At 40.9% G+C, this 22,164-nt stretch overlaps 1 protein-coding gene across 8 annotated transcripts in view; it reads right to left on the bottom strand.

Annotated features, from left to right (window-relative positions):
* The window catches only part of NPNT (nephronectin), a 74,840-nt gene that overhangs the window by 3,587 nt on the left and 49,089 nt on the right, over positions 1 to 22,164 (bottom strand). For 7 of the 8 annotated variants that reach the window (XM_082462818.1, XM_082462819.1, XM_082462825.1 and 4 more), the window contains 3 exons: positions 8,543 to 8,629; positions 7,953 to 8,051; positions 569 to 825 (listed from right to left, as the gene is read on the bottom strand). In XM_082462818.1, coding sequence (XP_082318944.1) covers positions 569 to 825; positions 7,953 to 8,051; positions 8,543 to 8,629 — 443 coding nt within the window. The other variant, XM_082462820.1, reaches the window with a different exon arrangement.

The following is a 22,164-nucleotide window of genomic DNA, read 5'->3' as shown; positions in this document are numbered from 1 at the left end:
TACTTAGGATAAAATTTATATATGCAATCAAAGCTTTTCCCACCACCTGTCCTGAATAGGATAATACTTTCCAAGCATAGTGTTCTGGTTCCCACCCAAGGCTGCTTAACTATGATCTCCGAGGCAAAGAGAAAACAAAGACTTTAAAGAAACATTCCCCCCCCCCAAAAAAAAACCACTTTAGGGTAACTCATGGTGGTCAAAGTTCGAAGTACAAGGAGTTTAAGGAAAAGGAAAAGGAAAAGCAGGTACCCCGCCGCCACCCTTTGAAGTTTCTGTTAACTTTTTTTTTTTCACTTTTTCAACTCCTACAATTTTTTTTTCATTAAAAATAGGGGCTATTCACCAGGGTGGGGAGAGTGACGGTGGTCAGAGGTTGCCATGAAGAATGTGTACGAAGGGGCAGAGGGGGTACAGAAAGAGGCAACGCATGGGGTCACCACGCCCGGCCGAAGCACAAGCCTTGCGCCTAAATTCAGGAAGAGACGGAGGCGTCCACCGCAGACCCCCGAGTTCTCCTCTGAAAGGAAAGCCTCCCCGGTTCTGCCTCCCCGGCGGGTCTACTTACGCTCTTGACGTCAGCCCCTCGCAGGGCGATGCGCGTTTGCCTCCAGCTGTGGCCACCATTTCTTCCCCACAGGGCTGCTCCGTGGGCACCGTGTTTTCTCACCAACACCTGGAGCGTGCCGGCGTGCAGCCCCGTCACCTTGTGCCTGAACGACAGGCACAGGTCCCCCGAGTGCAGGAGGTGGCCGAGGGGGAGCAGCAGGCGAGCGGCCTTTGCCGCCGGGCCTTTGGCCGCCGAGACCGTCAGATACCGTCCACCTGCAGGGGGAGAGCAGGGCCGTGTGTGCGCGCGCCCAGGTCCCTGCCGGCGCGACGGCGGGGACGGGCATCGCCCTGCTCTTGTTTTAGTGAACTTCAGACGGTGCCAGTCATCAGGAAAGAATTCCAGATTCCCGAAGGAGGGAAATAGGACTTCGGTCCATGGCTGTCTTAAATTCTACGGTTTTGTGTTTACAGAAAACACTTCTCTCACAAGGAGTACAGATTACGCCAGGGACAGGCAATAAGTAGTCATCCTCACGCTATAAATATTTCCAGTTAAATATGATCAGACATACACACATTCACCACCTCTTGACCCTCTTGCACCTAGAATCATAATGTCATGCTGGCTGGCTGGTGTGGTGGTGAAGTTACCAGGGAGAATTTTCTAGGTGGATTTTCTGTCTCCTGGCAGTGATTTAAAGGGGCACTAGATCTGTTTATTCTCTCCTCTCCCCTCTTTAAAAAAAAAAAAAGAATCTCTAAAGCAGGGGTCCCCAACCCCCGGGCCACAGACCAGTACCGGTCCGTGGCCTGTTAGGAACCGGGCAGCACAGCAGGAGGTGAGCGGTGGGTGGGCGAGCGAAGCTTCATCTGTATTTACAGCCGCTCCCCACAGCTCGCATTACCGCCTGAGCTCCGCCTCCTGTCAGCATTATGGTGAGTTGTATCATTATTTCATTATATATTACAAAGTAATAATAATAGAAATAAAGGGCACAATAAATGTAATGTGCTTGAATCATCCCCAAACCATCCCCCCTTCCCCGGTTCGTGGAAAAACTGTCTTCCAAGAAACCGGTTCCTGGTGCCAAAACGGTTGGGGACCAATGCTCTAAAGGGAGAAGGATCCTTTAAAAACGAGTTTGCTGTGCTTCTCATACCTGACCTCAAGAAGATGCAGAAGTGTTCTGGAAACCTGCCACATCTTCCTGGAGCATCAATAATATTTGGAGGTAAGCAGTTTAAAAGATTTTTATATAAATACAAATCCATAACAATCTAATTAATATATAAATTTTCCATTACACATACATGAACACAAAATGTTAGTAAAATCTTTCCCTTTGGAAAGGTCGCTTTGATGATGTCCTTGGATCCCTAGGGCTCCAGAGTTTGCTTCCCTCTATTGTTAGAGGAATTGCAGTTAAGGGGGAAAAAAAAGTTTGAGCAGCAGTGACATGGGGGACGGTGCTTCTCAAGAGATGGAAAGTTGCAAGTAGTAGTTTGAAACTCAGTCCAAGTACAAGTGACATTCTGTTTTGGTAGAAACCCCACTTATCTTTCACTGAAAAGCATTCCTTATGCTTAATCTGTACAAGACATGACAAGGTTTGGGATGTCCTATTCTTCAAGTGACTTCTCCTCTACCAAGTCTCCTCTGAGCGTTTAAAGGCCCGACTGGGTGAGTTGTGTGTACCTGTGAGGGCCAGGTTCTGTACAAGGGCTCTCCAGGGAGCAGCTCATTTAACCTTGCTAACAAGCCCTTGAAGTGAACACTTATTAGCTTCTGCATCTGCAAAACAAGCCTAAGGCTTTGAGAGATGAAGTCACCCAAGGTGTCACCCAGCCAGTAGGCAGCAGAGTAACAGTTTAAGTTCAGAACTGCCTGAACCCCTATTCAGCACAGGAATCACTGGTTTACACGTTTCTCTCCCCCCGTCAAAGAGGGTCTCTTACAGTCAAAGAGACTGTGAACTCTTTGATGTCAGAGCCAACCTCTCTCCAAACCCCATTACACTCCTAGCGTATGGTAGGAGTTTAATACCATTTGTTAAATAAATGACGTTCCAAGAATATAGCAAAAAACAACAGAGAAATAGATCCTTGAGTCAGGTACTTGACTCACCAAAAACAAACACAGTTTTTTGTACTCCTTCCACCCCCGTCTTCCCCAATTAATCCAAACAATATTTTGAGCCAAAATATTTAGATGGATTTATAATGTCTCCCCGTTAGTCAGCTTTTTGAATCATCACAGGTATTTTGGTTAAGACTAAGATATAAGGTTATTACAGTTAACCTGCAAGTTTTAAGAAAACAAGGATTATCTTAAATCCCTGTGGAATGTATACTAATATCACTATGCCAGATGCTGCCTGCAGCAAGACAACCTAACAAAAACCAAGACATCCTAATAAAAGAGTCAAATAATCATTTTATATAGATATTTAAAACTCTATAAATGAGGTTACTATTGCGCTTCCCCTATAGGGCTACTCTGTGGCCACTAGGATTTTTTTTCTTTTTACCATGAAGAATTCTTTCCCTTTTTAATAAATGGAAGTATTACAAAGTTGGAACAGTAGCTAAGGGAAAAATTGATCTAGCACTCCAAATTACCTATTAAATAAAAATTTCACTTGTGATTCGAAAATACTGGTTTAAGTAAAAAATTACATTAAATATTTTCATGGATTCAGTTTAAAGCATCACAATATCTAAAGTTGTTTTTTGGTAAATAATAGATGCTGTAACACTTGCCAGATATATAGGTGATAAAATTTTAATTTCAAACATATATGAAATGATATCTGGACAGGGTTACTAACTGCAGCATTGTCTGAACTACCAAAAGGCTGGAAACGACTGAAACATCCCTCAATGGATGTCTGGTTAAATACGTTTAAAAAGTGATGGAGTAACCGCCATTCATTTAAGAATGAAGGTGTTCTGTATGCACTGATACAGAACAATCTTCGACAACAATGGCTAATACTATTTGAATGGTAACTCTGGGACAGGGACTGCTTTAAATGCTTTACATATGTTTACTAGACACTACTGATGACCCCATTTAAGTAACTTGCTCAAGATCAAAGCTCGTAAGTGGTGATGGTGGGTTTCAGCCCAGGCATTCTGGCTTCAAAGTCCACTCACGTTTTTTTTTTTTTTTTTCCTTTGGAGTATAATTGCTTTACAATGTTGTGTTAGTTTCTGCTGTACAATGTAGTGAATCAGCTGTATGTATACCTATATCCCCTCTCTCTTGGACCTCCCTCCCACCGCCCCATCCCACCCATCTAGGTCGTCACAGAGCACCGAGCTGAGCTCCCTGTGTTATATAGCAGGTCCACACTCAGGTTAACTCTTAAGATAATATTGTTAAGTGGAAGAAGCAAGGTACAGAAGAGAGGGCTGTTGTGAGGAAAAATAGCTCTCTGGAAAGGTAACCAAGAAACTGGTTGCATCTGGGGAGGATGATGGGAGCCAGGGTTGGGAGGGAGCTTTTATTTTCACTGTTGATTTATTATTCCGTTTTCATGTATTTCAAAATAATGTTTCTTAATGCTGCAATAGACATAGTTGTACGTACACGCTGGCATATTTTATATTTAAACGAATTCCTTGTAGCTACCAGTAGCAGACAGAGTGCTGAGTCAGTTGAGATTAGGGTTCCAGGAAAAGGGCCCCAAGTTTAGCCTTGACACTACAGGAGAAGGGTGTGTGTTCAGGACCACAGCTATAAGTCTGTAGCACATTATCACATCTGTCAGGAGCACAATTTTCCATTCCCTAGAGGATGGATTAATTTCACTATCTCGCAATTAAGTTTAAGACTGAATGTGATAACAAAACCTAACGAGCACCAGGAAGGTGACTAGCAAATGCACTTATTTTGCAGCTGTTTCTCAAAGTTATAAGTTTGTTTAAGGGAGGATTTTTTTTTAGAGATTTTAGCATATAAGAATATTTGCAAATCTGGATCTTGGATAAGCAATGCACAACATAAAAATCATATGTGGAAATCCAAACATATGTTCCTTTACAAATGGTAATAATCTAGATAGAATCACGCAAACAACTAGTTTGGTAGTTAGAATGATACACAAAAATAACTGATTAAATTGCTTATAGTCTTCTCTGGCCTTAGCATGTGATACATACATAACCTCACCTGAACTTCCTAGAAGAAAAATAGGCACGGAAAGTAAGCTTCATTAGCATTCTCCATCTGAATATGTCAGAATCTGTATATGGTTAGAATTCCCCGACATATTCTAAAAAGCCCGCCTACGATTCCGCCCTGACATAAGCTATGCCCTCCTATCCCTTCTAACTAAATCTCTGCCATCTTTGGTCTTCCCATCCATTCTCCAAGCTAGAACCCTGCTCACTGAGCTCCTGGGATTACCTGGGACATTCCATTCTGAGTCAGAGGCTCCCAGAGCCGGTATAAGAGGCTTTCTAATCCACCCTTTGTCTAATACTCAAAACAACATCTTGTCATATGTCACCCAGTCAAACATCTCCACCAACAGAGAGCTCCCTGCTTCCGCGGCCGCCTGATTTCTCTTTAGACAGCTCTGACTATGGTGAAGTTCTGAGAGGGAGCAAAAATCGATCCCCCTGTAGTTTTCACCTACTGAGCCGACTTCTTATTCCCCTTGTGATCACGGAACAACTGAGATAGATGTTGTCGGTCTTGTATTTGAAAAGCTGCCCTGCTCCATTATTTCTTCTCCAGGCTAAACACTCTGGGTTCCTCACCTGTTTTTCTACAGGCTCTGAGACACCTCTCCATCCAGGTCATTCTCTTTTGAGTGACCTACCATTTCCTCTATACTTCTCAGACTGGTAAGAACCTACCAAAGTGTATTTTCCATGCTGGAAAAAAATCCCTATTTCTATGGAGATGACCCAGCTTTTGGGCAGCAATGATACAGGGTTCACTCATATTGATTTATTACCCACAAAAACTCAAAGTCTTTCACACTTTCTGCTAAGTCACATCTTCCCCCTCCTACAGCTGTGTAGGTGGTTTCTCGACCATGAGCTACACCACGTATTCATCCCCAGCAGATTTCACCCTCTTAAGTGTGACCCACTGATCTAATCTTTGGATGCTCTTCGTGTCAGCACACACAGTCGCTTTCTCCTCTGGCTTTACGTTATCCACAGATTGCTTAGTATGCCTTCAATATCCAGTTCATCCAAGTTGTTGGTAAAAACCTGGAGCGACCCCAGAAGAGCATCCTTGAGGGGCCAGAGCCAATCACCAGGAGCTATCCAATCACCCAAGCGGCCACCACTTCCTTTCAACTTGTTCTGTATTATCACAGCCAGAGGACCATTTCAAACCTTTTTTTTGTCTACCACTCTGTCAATTCTCTTCTCATTTTTCTATTGGAGGGCAAGTGGATTTGGCGTCACAACAAATTTAAACATTTACATATGTGACGAATAATAGAAACTGTTGAAAAGTGCTAAATTGGTTCTAAAAGATAGTATTTAAGTTCTAAAGGTCAAATGTTTTACATAGAGTGTCTACAGAGAAGTGCAATGAATTCTTCTGACTTTAGCATGAATTATTCTCCCCAGTGTATACCTTACTTGAAAGAGTTATTCATTATGACCGTGAACATTATTCACCGTTCTATCACACATGGTTGCTAAAGATCCTTCCTTCTGTAGCACACTACTCCAGGTCAGTGGTCACTCAAATCTACAGGCCCGAGATCTGCTAATAGGATTATGCACACAACCAGGACACAGAGGCCAGACTGGGTAGTGAAAACCCCAGAATAATGCTGCAGATGTTCTGGGCACTGAACTGCTGAGATGGCTGCACAGGCAGTACAGAGAGGCCTGGATGGGAGGTCCATTCTTCAGCTCTGTGGCCTTAGGAAACTGATGTAATCTCTGGCCCTTTGTGAAACAAAAACAATATTACCTGCTTCGCAGGGTAGATAAGAGGATTAGATAAAACTGAAATGATGAACGAGTCAGGACTGTAGTTGGTATTAAATAAATGTTGGTTTCTCTCTTATTCACAGTTATCTATGATAATAATAATGTGGTCTGGCTCAGGGTTAACCTTAAATAAGTGAGAGGGAGAACATGAAAGTGAGAATGAGAGGGCGTGTACCGGTGTGTGTGTGTGTGGGGGGCGGGGCATTAAAAATTATTTTATAGTTAAAAGAAATCTAAAAACTCCTTTGAGTTTGTTGGATACTCATTTTTAAAAAGCTTACCTCAAATTTTCATTTTGTAATATCTCTAACATTTCAGTATTAGGGGATCTAATGAATATATTTTTGCACTAATTCTTTAATAACTTGCTACTCAACATGTGCATTAAGGATGAGCCCTAAAATTATCCCCAAGGAGCGTGTGAGAAATGCATCAAAATCTACATTTTAACAAGGCCTCCAGCTGAGCTGTGTGCACACTGACCGTTGAGAAGAGCTGGTTTTAATAGAGCATATCCTCAAGTTAACTTTTACATGTTTTGTGCTCTATCTGTACACTTGGGATGGTATTTAGGAACTAGGCTTTTAAAAACAAGTAACATACTTTTTCTTCATGTCTTGTATCTTTCATTTCTAAGTCTAGAATCAGGAGTATAAAAAGGAAAAAAAGAAACCAAACTCCCCACCCTTCCATTAAGTTGGACTCACCCATATAAGATTTAACTACTAAAGGGAGGGTAAAAAGCCAACAATAATATGTAGCTTTGCTTCCTGAAATAAGACGACAAAACATATTGTAAGTTCTGAAACTTTATAGATTCATCGGAAGTGTGCAATTTAAAAGTCTTAATTTTCCAAGGGACTATATTTAAATCTCCCTTTCTTATAACATTCTCTTGTGGAATAAGTGGTGGTAATTTATAACTATTTTCTCCAGCATCCAAATTAGACTGAAAATTAGACTGTGAAAAATATTCACAACTTTGCAGGAATTTCCACTGTCTCCTTCTGCTACGTCTTAAAAAAGAAAGACATAATCAAGAAAACAACCACAGGCGACTATGATGGCTGCTGTACCACAATATTATTTTTATGCTTGGGAATGGGGCACTACACGTAACTTGAAAATTATATTTTAGAATGAGTCTATATGTTCTATATATACAAAGCTTTTTTTGAGAGAAATTAGCTGGCCTTTTAATAAACTGCTTGTCTACTTAAAATTCTAATTGATAGCTAACAAATTCAGATCACCTAAAAAAACAGAAGATGAATGCTGGACAAGCTTTCTTTATCTTCTCTATTAAGTAAACACAGCGCTGCGTTATGGTATCCTTGATTAGCAGAACTGGAGTCCTCAGATAGGATCCAACTGAAATGTGTACTGGTTACATGAATCTGGTTAGATTCTGGTTAGATGAATGGTTTTACCTGCTGGATCCCTCACTGGTTCCCAGTGCAAGTCACTCTCTTTTTCTCGGATCCATCCACAAAGCCCATGGTCAAAATTACAACTGTGTATCAGAACACCTGCAAGGAAATAACCAGGAACATGAGTAGACCACAAACCCAACAGCTAATGACAAAAATGAATTTGTGAACTAGGGGTATCTGTACAAGTGTTCTCTCCTGTCTGCACTTAATTATCCCACCAGAATGTCTCTTTGTGAGATCGAAAGGAAATCATATGAATCCTTTCTCAGCACAATTGTGTATCAGTGCTCAGCTGTAAAAATAGAACACACAATTGTTGCCAAATTATGACCTTCTTACATCATCACTTATAAAATATGATTTCCTCCTCAGCTTAAATGCTGCTTTTATATATTTTTTTAAAAAAGATAATGATGATTCACTGTTTTAGCTCAACTGATTTAACTACAGAGGAAACCAAGTGGTAAAAAAAAATGTATAATTTTCCCAGATGTAACCGAACAATCTACAATTTAAAAGTTATTTTAATGAAATGGAGGGAAAAAATAAAATGTCATTATAACGCTACTAAGAATATAGGGATCTACCTGGATCATCCTTTGCTTCATCATCTGCACTGACTCCTCTTTCAATTTCAAATATTTCAAACAAGTCATTTGAAGGCTGCCGTGGAACTACAAGAGAGAGATGCATTTTGTTTTGTTCTGATGAGGCATTGACAAAGAAGCATTACCTTTACCGATGGGGCAGGGGGAAAAGACCTAGGTATTTCACTCATCTGGAAGAATCCAAAATATTTAATCACAGTTCACATGAAGATTCATGAAGTTTGTTCTGCAGAGATCTTATACTGTAACATTTATCTGGGTAGAATTTTAAAAAATGGGTTTCAAAAGTTTCTAAAATTCAACATAAAATACATTAAAAAGTCTTTATCTGGAAAATACATTTTAAAACAGCTACCAATTGTGAGCAAAATATCTATGAAATTCTAAAACTTGTCTATGAAAGATACATTATGAACTCTAAATTAAGGCTGTTTTAATGGAAAAAAAAAATGCCAGTAATTGCAGCAAATGGTTTGACTTTCTAACCAAAACATGGACTCCTCTCCAGTGAACCCTACGTATGCTATGGCTTCTGGGCTTAAGCAGGTTCCTTGGCTCCTTTAAGATCAAATCCAAACTCCAAATTGCACAGCATTCACAATCCACCCCCCAAAACACACAATACTGCCCAAATATGCCATTCATGTTCACGTCTCTGACCCCATCCCCAGCTTGGGATGCTCTTCTTCCTGGTAATTAACCAGCCAAACTTCCCCTCTCTGTTCAAGGGTCAGTGTAACTATCATTGCCTGGGTGAAAACTTTCACGCTCTGGGCGAACTCAAATCTTCCCCCTCGTACTCTGATGGCTCATGTTTACATGCCTCTATTACACTCTTTCCTAAAGAACTGCAGTTATTTACACACATGTGTGTCTCTCCCTCTGCTGGTCTCTGAGGTCCTGGAGGGCATCGATCATGTCTTACTCATGTGGCATTCCCAGGGCTTGACCTAGTGACAGGCACTCAATAAGTGTTTACTGAATGAATGGGAAGGTCTTGTCAGAAACCCACGTACTTTGTCAACCCTTTTCCTCAAATGAAACAAGTGGGACAGAGCTGAAAAATACACTTTAAAAAATGGATTCGTATAAATCATTATTTGCTCATTCATTCAATGTATATCTGATTGCCACCCATATGCCAAGCACTGGGGTAGGTCCCGAGAAGACAAGGTAAAAGGGTGAACAAGACCAACAAGGACCTGGCCCCTGTGGAGCTTGCATTATAATGGGAGAGGCAAACATTAAACATGTAGATAAAAGAACACCACAGCTCTAAATTCTGATGAAAACTAGGACGGAAAAACACCAGATGATGTCAGGGAGAATAGCTTGGTTGGGAGTGGGGAGTGTGTGAGAACGCTGGTGGCAGTGGAGGGGAATTCTTGGCTAAAGATCAGGGAATCCTCCCTTTTCTTTGCCAGAACTTAAATTAATTAGCTCTATTTTTATAAGGCAGGGAGTAAAAGATGTAGAACACCAAGGAACACACATCAGTCAAAAGGGTTCTCTTTCATTAATGTTCCAATTATTTTTAGCAGTAATTTTTTAAATTAAGTAAACAAACCCATAATATTTGCACTGATTTTTTGAGCTTACTGCTTTTGAAGTTTTTCCTTTTTGTTGCAGAAGTCCAAACAGTGAAGCCCCTTCCTCTTCCACTCCCCCCACTCACATATACCCCTCTACACACAGCCTGAGAAAGATGGAAGAAGAGAAGCGGGTCAACAGACAAGATCTGGGGACACAGCCTGATCCCAGGTGCCCTGGGAGAGGCGAACGGCCGCCCTCTTTTACACTCAGATGACTGACAGCAATGGCATCCAATTCCAGCTTTCCTTTCCTCACTTGGAGCTCTGAGAGGGAGACCGCCTCTTATTTACTAGAAATATTACAGAGTTGTAGGCATACATGCTTCATTTCTCATGACAGAGAAAGTTAAAAAAAAAACATACACACAACTCTATAGAACAACACTTTTTTGTTCCCTTCTCTTGTTGTAACTTACAGAAATCATCTCTGGATTGTAATAGTTCAAATCTTACAGTATCATATTTTAGGGGCATTATGTTGGTTTGTCAGCACCCTTTTCTCCAAGTGAAGGATGGTCAAATGGTAAATGGAGTCTTGGTGCAGAGGGAGAGGATCCTAGAAAGGTTTCCTGGCACAGGGACCTGTTTTATAAAAGGAGATCAAGGACGTCCTCTCTGAGCAAGCACCATTCAGTCTGAGAGGGAAAGAACATGGAACCTTCCAGGCAAAAAGCAAAGTGCTGGAGTGGGGGAAGACGGAGTGTTTCAGGCAGTAAGTACAAAGATAGCGCTCGGGAACATTAGAGAAAGGCGTTCACAGTGTCTGGAGGATGCTCAGAAACGAAGAAAGTGGGATGGGAGGAGGTTAAAAGGAAGGAATGAGACCACACGTCTGGAAAACAGTCACCCAGAAAATTAGTTATCTAACAACTCGCAAAGTGCCAGATGGTTATTGGTATTTTAGTCACTTGGTTTCCAAGAACCTTTTAATTTAGCAGCGGACGATCATGCACACCTTTATTGCAAGTCACTGGGAAACATGCCAAGGAATTTAGACCTGAAATGCTCAGCAGCTATTAGTTCTTACAATTTTGTGTGCTCCAGTCTGTAGCTCTGCCCAAGCACTGAACGAATCCTCCTTCCTTACACATACTAGTATGCATTGGTAAGCATCCCACCGAAGTGTCGAGAGAAGGTTCACTACTCACTCCCTAGTATGTTTTACAGTTTATATAAAAATATTAAGTGAAATAATTTCCACTATGTACAAGAGAAACAGATGAACAAACAAAAAAAACCAGACTAGAAAAAACAGTGATAAGAAATACACTCCCACACTTCACACTTATATGGTCGATTAACAAGACAAAGGAACCAAGACTATACAATGGGGAAAGGGCAGTCTCCTCAATAAATAATGTCGGGAAAACTGGACAGCCACATGCAAAAGAATGAAACGGGATCATTTTCTTACACTACACACAAAAAAATGACAGAATGGGCTAAAGACTTGAATGTAAGACTTGAAATCATAAAACTCATAGAATAAAAACCATAGGCGTTACGCTCCTTAACGCTGGCCTTGGAGATGATTTTTTTAGATCTGACGCCGAAAGCAAAATAAATAAGTGGGACTACATCAAACTAAAAACCTTCTGCGCAGGAAAGGAAATGATCGACAAAAATGAATGGGAGGAAGTATTTGCAGATCATTTATCTGATAAGGAGTTAATATCCAAAATATATAAAGAACTCATACAACTCCATAGGAAAACAACCAATCTGATTAAAAAAAAAGGGAAGATCTGAAGAGAGATTTTTCCGAAGAAGATATACTAAAAGTGCATGAAAAGGCACTCATCATCACTAATCACCAGGGAAATGCACATCAAAACCACGATGAGATAGCACCTCACATCTATTAGAATGGCTACTATCAAAAAGACAGTGGGCCCCGGAACAACACGACTGTGAACTGTACGGGTCCACGCTTATGCATATGGGTACTTTTCACTGAACACGTGCAACACAGACCCACCACACCGTCCGCAGCTGGTTGAATCCGCCACACGATATGGAACCTTGGATGGGGCGGGCCAAATGTAAAGTTATACGCAGATTTTCAACTGTGCAAAGGGTCAGTACTGCAACCCCTGAATTGTTCAAGGGTTGACTGCCCAGGAACTAACAGATGGTTATTTGCATGCGGAGAAAAGGGAACTGTCATGCACTGTTGGTGGGGATCGGAATTTGAAAACGTTATGGAGAGTCCTCAAAAAATTAAAAATAGGGGCTTCCCTGCTGGCGCAGTGATTGAGAATCTGCCTGCCAATGCAGGACACACGGGTTCGAGCCCTGGTCTGGGAAGATCCCACATGCCGCGGAGCAACTGGGCCCGTGAGCCACAATTACTGAGCCTGCGCGTCTGGAGCCTGTGCTCCGCAACAAGAGAGGCCATGATAGTGAGAGGCCCGCGCACCGCGATGAAGAGGGGCCCCCACTTGCCGCAACTAGAGAAAGCCCTCGCACAGAAACGAAGACCCAACACAGCCATAAATAAATAAATTAAAAAAAAATATTAAAAATAGAACTACTGCGTAATACAGCAATTCCACTCTTGGGTATATATCTGAAGAAAGTGAACACACTAATTTGAAAAGATATATGCACCCCTGTGTTCACTGCATTGTTTACAACAGCCAAGACATGGAAACAACCTAAGTTCCCATCAATAGATGAATGGGAAAAGAAGCGGTCGTATATATATACACACAATTAAATGTTCCTCAGCCATAAAAAAGAATGAAATCCTGCCATTTGTAACAACATGGATGGATCCTGAGGGTATTATGCTAAGGGTATTATTATGTCAGACAGAAAAAGACAAATACTGTATGATCTCACTTATATGTGGCATCTAAAAAAAAATAGCTCATAGCACAACAGATTGGTGGCCGCCAGAGGCAGGAGGTCAGAGGTGAATGAAATGGGTGAAGGGGGTCAAAGGGTACAAACTTCCAGTTATAAGTAAATCATGAGGACGTATAATGTATGCATGGTGACTGTAGTTAATAATACTGTGTTGCATATTTGAAAGTTACTAAGAGAGCAAATCTTAAAAGTTTCCAATCACAAGAAAAAAAAAATTTATAACTATGTTTGGTGACAAGCGTTAACTAGACTTATTGTGGTGATCATTTTGTAACATATGCAAATATGGAATCATATTGTACACCTAAACCGATGTAATGTTATATGTCCATATACATCAATAATAATAATACAGAAATACATCAGTATGCTAATAGAAGTAGTCTGAGTACTGGAAATAAAAGTAATGTTTTATCATTTATTGGTTTGTCTTTTGTAATTCTGTATTTTTTAAGATTGTTTATAAAAAGGATTTCTGTTATGAAAAAAAAAGTACCTAAAACATTGAAAGAAAAGAGAGTTCTGTCAGAGTATATACACAGTCTCCTACCCCATAGCAGCTATATGTCTGTTATTTGTAGTTTGATTGCTTAAAGAGAACTTTGAATAGTCTTGATACCTGTTATTAAATGTGAGGCTATGAAATTGAGATGTATTTGTGAAATTCAAACATATTCTTTGATTCAATGCAGAAAATGCTAATTAAAATACATGACTAGCCTTATCTAAAAATAGAATTACAACCGGGAGAGATGCTAACACACACACACACACACACACACAAACACACATATATATTTATATTTATAAAGACAAACACATATCTGATATTTTCTGTAGTTGGACCATTAATCCTTAGAATCAGAATGGTGTAATTTTAGAGATTAGAAAAGGATACGAGAAATGCTAACAACACAATTCCTCTACCGTCTGTCTGTCCATCCTCCCTCCCTCTAGTCCATCCACTTATTAATGCTCTCAATCAAGAAACTGACCATCCACGGAGTACGAGGCACTAGGCTCACTTTTGTGAAGCAATGAGCGTACTCTTTCCTTCATGGGATCTACATTCTAGAGGTGAAGACAGGCATCTGACAATCTCCCATGTAATGGATGCTTTAGAGGAGAACTAGAGGATGCTATGTGAGCCTTGGTGGTGAGGGGGAGACGGGGGGCTGTCTAAGCTAGCCCAGGAGGAAGGTGCATGAAAATCTCTGAGACGTGCTGCTTACACCGCGACCTGAAGGATGAGTCACTGTGAGCTAGCGCCCTAGAGAGTGAACGGGTGTGAACTCAAACATCATTCTAGGTGTAGAGCTCACAGGGGGAGAGGGAGGGGGAGGGAACCAAATGAAGCTGGAGATGCAGGCAGACTCCGCAGGGCCTTTTAAAGCTCTGTAAATATTGTGGACTTTATTCTGGCGGAAACTGGAAGTCTCAAGGATTCTAACAGAGGAGCGCCAAGATCAGGTACATCATTCTGGCTGGAGCACAGAGAACGAACAGGAGGGAGGCGGGAGTGGCTGTCAGAGGGCAGTTATGACCGAAATTAACATAAAAAAAAGAATGTTCATATACTCTTTAGAAGATTTATTTCCTAAACATTTTTCTTCCATTAGTTAACGTTTCATCCACCAAGACGTATGTCTTATAATCTTCCGCATGAACTAAAACACAGGGAACGTACAGGCACTGAAGCGAGCAGATAGCTGGATAAAAACGTGGTTGGCGGGGGCTCAGGGGCCCAGTATGTTCCTAGCGGCTGGGGAACCCTGGAGCCCTGGAGCGTATGAGAAGAACTGGCCACACAGATAAGCAAGAAACTTCTTAAAAGGAACTCCATCCCAGAACATTCTATTAATATATATATATATATATATATATATATATATATATAATAATATTATATTAAATATAATATTAATCTATAGCCTGCGTTCATGAATGAAGTTTCCCAAAGAGTCAACTGCATATTTTTACCAAAAAGCATTAAAAGTAAGCACAGTGAAGTAAATGTAAATATTATCACACACACCTCCCACTGCCAGACTTCCTCCAAACAGTAACTACTATAGCAGAATGTAAGCACAATTTATTAAAGGTAGGTTTGCTAATTCTGTTTCTGTTCTAGGGTGGCTCCAATGACATTACCCAGGCCAGTTCTGGCATTTGTTGTTGGACTAAAAGATGAAAGATAACACGGTCTTAAATTCTTTCTATGCTTAGGGATTTAGTTCATCTGAAGAGAATGGTATGTATGTAACTTCCCTAATATCCTGAAGGCTCTTTCTGGTGGCGAAATGTAGAGATGACAGAGTGGGGATGAGTGGCAAGGGTTTTAAGAGGCCACCTCTTGCATCTCCCCTCCACACCGCTTTCTCTTCTCCTCCTCTCCCTCTGCCCCCCCTCCCTTTTCTCCTCTGCCCCTTTTCTTCCCTCTCCAGATGAAGCACATACACATTATAGCTTTAAATTACCAGAGAGAAGCAATAAAAAGATTGGAAAAGAGAGTCTGACATTTCCTTAACTACGTCAGAGAAAATTCCCAGCCATCTACTGATTACTAGCAAAAAGCAAAAGGCTGCGGGGCTCCACAGAAATAAGCCCTTGTGTGCTAAAGCTTTCACTGCGTAGGAAAAATCCAAAAAGTTCAAAAGACACCTTTGGACTGAGAGTACAGAGCACAACTGGGAAAAATTAAGTCTCTAGTGAAAGGTGGAACATACACCCAGCTAACAATAATGAGCCCCAATGTGTGACTCCCCTCTCTCTCTTCTAATAAAGTTTCAGAACAACTTGAAGTACTGCCTGCAGCAATTTCTAAGTCTGGCCATAAAGGTGATGACTCAACTTTTCTAGATCAGGAGATCATTTGACAGCGAATGTGGAGGGACAGAAGAAGGGAGGAGGTGAGAGAGGGGATGCAGGGGGGAGGCAAGAGATGGCATCTTAGACCCCTTGTCTTTCATCCCCACTCTGTCATCTCTAAAGATCCCTGGATTTTGCCACCAGAACCGTTTTTATCCCCTTGCCCTCTTCTAAGCCAAAGGAAGTCAGAAGGTTAGGCGCTGTCAGGACTGAGTCCGAGCGCTGGAACAGAACGCAGGCGGTGCCATAGCCAACTATTTGACTACAGTATAGCTGCTTGGGTGAGTGTGGCACGAACACCCCCGAGGTGACACAGAAGCCCACCTACTGTGGGGGACAGGTGTCAATGCCCTCAGGCCAAATGAATCACTTTAGAGGAAGAAAGGAAGCTTTTATTTCTGATATTTATCAGACCCGTCATGTATGTTTCTCATCTAGACAGATCCATCTCTGAAAAGGCTGTTGTTACTATTTGCTGGGTAGGGAAGTTGAGGTGAAGCTGTCTCTGGTTTAACATCACAACTGTTCAATTAGGTACCGTAAACACCTAAATAAAACCGGATGTTCCAATTATTTGGTCGTAAGTAAAGGGTCTATGAAATAGCAGCTTTCTATTTTCATTTTCTCTGCTCCCCTAATAGTTCATACTTGCACATCAATTTGTTTCTAAAGGATCTGGTTAGCCAAAAATAACATTTAAAATATTGTGAACATTAAAACTGTAATGAACCATAATAAAAAGCATCAGAAAAATATAAACTCAAAACCAGAACACAAAATAGGGCTGTGTTTTTATGAGTTAAGTAGGAAATGTTATCATTACCATATCAATGAATTCAACAACATCAACAGAAGTAGTATAGCTATTGTGTACTGAGTTCTTATTCTACGCCAAGCACTCTCTCACCTAATTTTCACAACAGCCCAATGTAGTAGATACTATTATTATCACCACTTACGGATGAGGAAACAAAGTCATAGGAAGATTTAGTAACATGCCCCACATCTCAGAGTGGCTATGGCACAATACTTTTCATTACAACTCTATACAAAAATGTGCATAAAACTCAACAAAAAATCTGATTTCTGACTTTGGTCACGTTCACCAAGAACTCAATTTATACTTTCCGGAAAGAGCTATTTTTTTCTTTACCAGCCATCATAGGATCCAATTAAAATATACATAAAATGCCTTGAAAACTTTCAGAATTCACAGCACCAGAATCTGACCTACAAGCAGTCCTTCAAAACACTTGCTAAAATTTCATCTTCAGGGAGATGTCAGGCATCTTCTCAGGGTCTTTCTAGGCCTTACGGTTTACTAGAAAGCAAACTAGTTTAAAGACCTGTTCACCCCTCAGCAGAAACAATCTTTTTACCCATCACCACATAGATCAGAAAAGATCGTATTTCCATGACTAAGAACAATGTGATCACACCAGCCAGATTCTGTAAAATCCGTAAAAGGGAAATGAGAGAAAAAACCTGTGGACAGCAGGCAGCAAAGCAGCAATCGTTAAAGTGCAAACAGTTTTGTTCTTACTGGTGGTGCTTGGAATTTCAACACATTCTCATGAACATCACAGCAACAATGAGTCTGGTTTTCTGATATGGCCACTCGTAAGAGCACCTGATACGTATTACAATGTATTCTATAATCTTTACTCTGCAACACCTTTTTTCTTTATATGACCCAGATGCTATATGCTACATTTTAGGCACAATTTTAAACAACCCACATCTGGCTAATTCTGTCTCCATTCAGGACATGGTTCTGCTGGGTTGGAGCTGCTATTATGGTTTAGAGAGCCCTACTCTTCAGTGTACTCAGCAGATCAGCAGTGTTACTTACTTCTGAGCTTGTTAAAAATGCAGAATCTCAGGCCCTAACCTAGACCCACTGAATCAAAGTTTTCATTTTAACAAAGTCTCTGTGTGACCTGTACACACACTAAAGACTGAGACGTACTTCCCTAGAAAGTCTGATTTAGTAAATTGGTGGTAGGGATTAGGCATCTACATTTTCAATAAGCACCCTAGATTATTCTGGTTCAACTGGGCTTCTGATAACACTTTGAGAAAAATCTACTTCCTGATCCAAGTGCTATTATATTCCTTACAGAGCTTCCTAGCTAAAACTGGACAGATCTGACGTGCTCAATTGTAAAGACATTTTGAAAGGTTAAAAATAAGTTAAAACTTTGAATGAATTTTTAAAAACCAGTAAGTTCTAAATAAAGTTAACATGATTCACAATCAGAATCCCCCCGGGGTACTTTTTCAAAGCACACGACTCAACTCTCCTGCTGGGAGAGCGGGATTCCATTACCCCTGGCCCTTCTCCTAAGGATTGACTACTATAATAAATTACTGTGACCAGTGACAGTGGGAGTGGGAAGATTAAAAATCACTGCATGAGGATAACACAAAGACAATGAAAATCACCCCAAATATCAACAACTGGATAGATCCATGGTTACTATTCTGGTCTTTTTTCTTCCAGACTTTTATATTCATCCAGACATATGAAGACGTGTATTTTACACGTAATTGGGATCAAATGGTATGCACAGTTTTGTATATTCTTTTCACTTAACATTTTTATAACCTAGGTACTTTCCCAAGTCATTAAACATTTTTTTTAAAAAAAACATTACTTCATACTATTTCATGGTATTGCTAGACTGGAATTGCATTTTCCCCTAACGTCCTTTACTTTGGATTCTACATAATGTTTTTCTTATGTTCTCTGCTCTGGGATACCTCCTACCTGCTCTTATACTAGATTTTTATCTTTGGTGTTCACTTGGTCTCCAACTTTTTAGCAATCCCCTACAGCATACCTCTGGTGTCCAGGCAGGCAGCCCACCAGTTAAATCTGCCTTTCTTGCTCTAAGTCTGCCCAGCACTTTTCTGCTCTCCCCTCCCTACCAGGCTCTTCCAGAGTCCAAGATCAACCCACTGGTCTCAGAAACCACACAAATGAGAGCTAATGGTAGAAGGCTGTTCGATTTGTGGAGCATGGTCTCTATAATTCTTAGTTCAGCCCAGCCTGATCTGAAGTGGGTTACAATAAACTCTAATCCCAACAGTTAAATAAACCCAGTTAAATCCACTCAGGAAATGACGCACATTATATACCTCTCCAAGAGAGTCACAGTGACCATTAGCATATTGAAAAGTCCCACACTTAACAAACCTATTTAAGTGGCTAAACCAAGGGTCTCTTAAATTTATTTGACCTCAGAACTTTTTTAGGCATACACTTGCATAATATTCCAGAGAACTAATGTTCTATGAAACACACTTTGAGAAGCACTGGTCTGTCCCATTAGTGAAGGAACAAGAATTTCATGCTATATCAGGTAACTTTAGTGTTGCTCAAATCATATCTATAGGGCTAGCCCTGCAAATACATCTGGTTATAATTCTGTTCACACAATCTGAAAAATCTAGGGTTCCTCAAGTTAAAGTTATTTTTAAAAACACATGTTTAATATTTTATATCATACATAAAAAGTTATTTCCTTAATCATGTATGATTTAAATGCTCCTGGGACTTCCCTGGTGGCGCAGTGGTTAAGAATCTGCCTGCCAATGAAGGGAACACGGGTTTGAGCCCTGGTCTGGGAAGATCCCACGTGCTGAGGAGCAACTAAGCCCGTGTGCCACAACTACTGAGCCTGTGCTCTAGAGCCTGTGAGCCACAACTACTGAGCCCATGCACCACAGCCACTGAGCCCACATGCTCTAGGGCCTGTGAGCCACAACTACTGAGCCCGTGCGCCGCAACTATTGAGCCTGCACGCCATGACTACTGAAGCCCGTGCTCCTAGAGCCCGTGATCCGCAACAAGAGAAGCCACCGCAAGAGAAGCCTGCGCACGGCAACGAAGAGTAGCCCCCACTCGCTGCAACTAGAGAAAGCCCGCACACAGCAATGAAGACCCAGTGCGGCCAAAAATAAATAAAATAAATAATAAAAGTACAACAGAAAAATTATTTGAGCTAGTTTCAGGAGCTAGGAAGTATATACTTTGAAACATTATCTCTAAATTAACATTGCTTTCCTTCTCACTAACTTTGACTTTTCAGATTTAATAATCCACTGAATAGAACATCAATCTCCAAAAAGGAAGGGAGGAAAGGGAGAAAGAGAGAAAAAGATGGTGGAAGCACAATTAAAAACCTCCCCATATTATAAAAATAAGTAACAATCAGGAAAGAATATTTTTTATTTCTTAATATAGATTTAATGTGTTACTAAACTAGCGTTTGTATGGAAATTGATTACATGATAATTTTTATTTTAAAATGTCATGAGTGATTGACCTAATCATTCATTTCTATGTCCCACAAATAGTATTCAATTGCTGATTATGTGCCAGGCATTATTCTAGGTTCTTGAGATATACCAATGAGCAAAACAGAGAAAGACCCCTGCCCCTCAAAAAGCTAATATTCTAATCAGAAGAGACAAAAATAGACATTATAAATAAGTAAACAAGATAGTATATAGAAGGTGATAAATGCTATTTAAAAAAACAGTAGAGAGTTGTGAGATCAGGTGTGCCGGCAGTGGCTGCAGAGGTCACAGTATTGAAGAGGGGGGTCAGAGTGGCCTCACTGGCAAGTTGAGATGTGCATGAAGAGGTGAGAAAGTGAGACAAGCTGACAGCAGGAGGAAGAGTGTCCCAGAAAGAGGGAAGAGCTGGAGCAACAATCCTAAGATGGGAGAAGCTGGAGGAACAGCGAGGAGGCTGGAGTGACGCGAACGAGGGGAAGAGTGCTAGGAGATGTGACCTGAGGACTTTGGAAGCCGCCGGGAGGGCTCCTGTTCTCACTGAAGGAAGTGGGTGCTAATGCAGAGCTTTGAACAATGACATCTCATTTAAGTTTTCAAAGATGACCCTGGCTGCTGGGTTGAGGAGAGACAGCAGAGGGACAAGGGTGGGAGCAGGCAGACGGGCCGGAAGGCTACTGTAGTACAGATCCGCGGGTCCTCACCCGTCATTCTCAAATCCGAAAGCTGCTTCCATAAACTCATTGGGTGGCAAATCTAACCTTCACTTAACCTAACTTAAATGGCGTTAGTAGCCAAATGAGTGTAAATATTCATGTTTTCCTGTAGAAACATTAATACGCTTCAGTGTGTGCTATACAGCAAATGCACCTTATTACTTTTCTAAAATCTAAAAAAATGCTGTTATTACTTATCTGGAAAAAGGACTTTGGACCTGTACACCACGGGGAAGGATGGCCTGGGCCAGAGTGGTAGCCCTGGCGATGGTTGGCAGTAGCCACACTTCAGATATAATTTGAAGGCAGGGCTGACAGGATTTCCATACAGCTTGGATGTGGGTATAAAAAGTAATTTAAAATGACTCCAAGTTTTTTGGCCTTAGCAATTGGTGGGATGGAGGTGCCATCTCCTGGGGTGGGAAGAGCTGTGGGTAGAATGTGTTTGGAGTGACGATCAGGAATGATTAGACAAGCTGAGTCTGAGACATGTATCTTCATCCAACCAGAGCAGTTAAACAGGCAGGTGATATACAAGTCTAGAGTTTGGGGAGAAGTCTGGGCTGGAGATGTACTTGTGCTATAACTGTTTTTCTTCCTTGATTTCCTTTTAGAATATCTTTATAGTCTTTTCTTGGGGGGGCAATACATACCTACACACACACACACACACACACACACATTACAGAGGAAAGGTCTGTTTAACAACCTCTTCCATTAAACATATATATCTTTCAATGTAAAGGAAAACACAACTGAAGTATGGGGCTATTTGGAGACTGCCCAACAGTGGCTGTAATTAACATCACCTGAAAATTCATGGAATGAGGAGAGCCAAAGTCTACTCTCAGACCAGTGGAGAATAAGGATGGCTTAAGAAATTATTATGCCAGAAATGAAGAAAATAGTCAATGAATAAATGGTGTTGAACTAAAATAGTGCTAAGGTTCCTTTCTGTTTTCACCATGAATAAATACTAGTTATTTGTTCTGAATTAAAAACTTAGAACCACTCCCTTATTTGGAATATATGCTAAAGTCTCCAGACAGCAAATTAAGAAGTGTCCAAAGTATCCTCATCCATGCTGACATTAACCAGCAGCCAGGGCTGAAGATGAAATGAGAGTGGAATTTAATTTTTGGCAGGAATATCCAGAGGCAGCAATGCTATCTGTGGCATGCAACAGCCTTGGCATGGGATCAAGGTAATTCTTTCCCAGGGCATGTCTTTAAGATCACACTCTCTTAGAACA

This window comes from Balaenoptera physalus (assembly GCF_965194825.1).
Source record: "Balaenoptera physalus genome assembly, chromosome: 5".
Lineage (NCBI taxonomy): Eukaryota > Metazoa > Chordata > Mammalia > Artiodactyla > Balaenopteridae > Balaenoptera > Balaenoptera physalus.
This window is presented reverse-complemented; position numbering and strand designations above follow the sequence as displayed.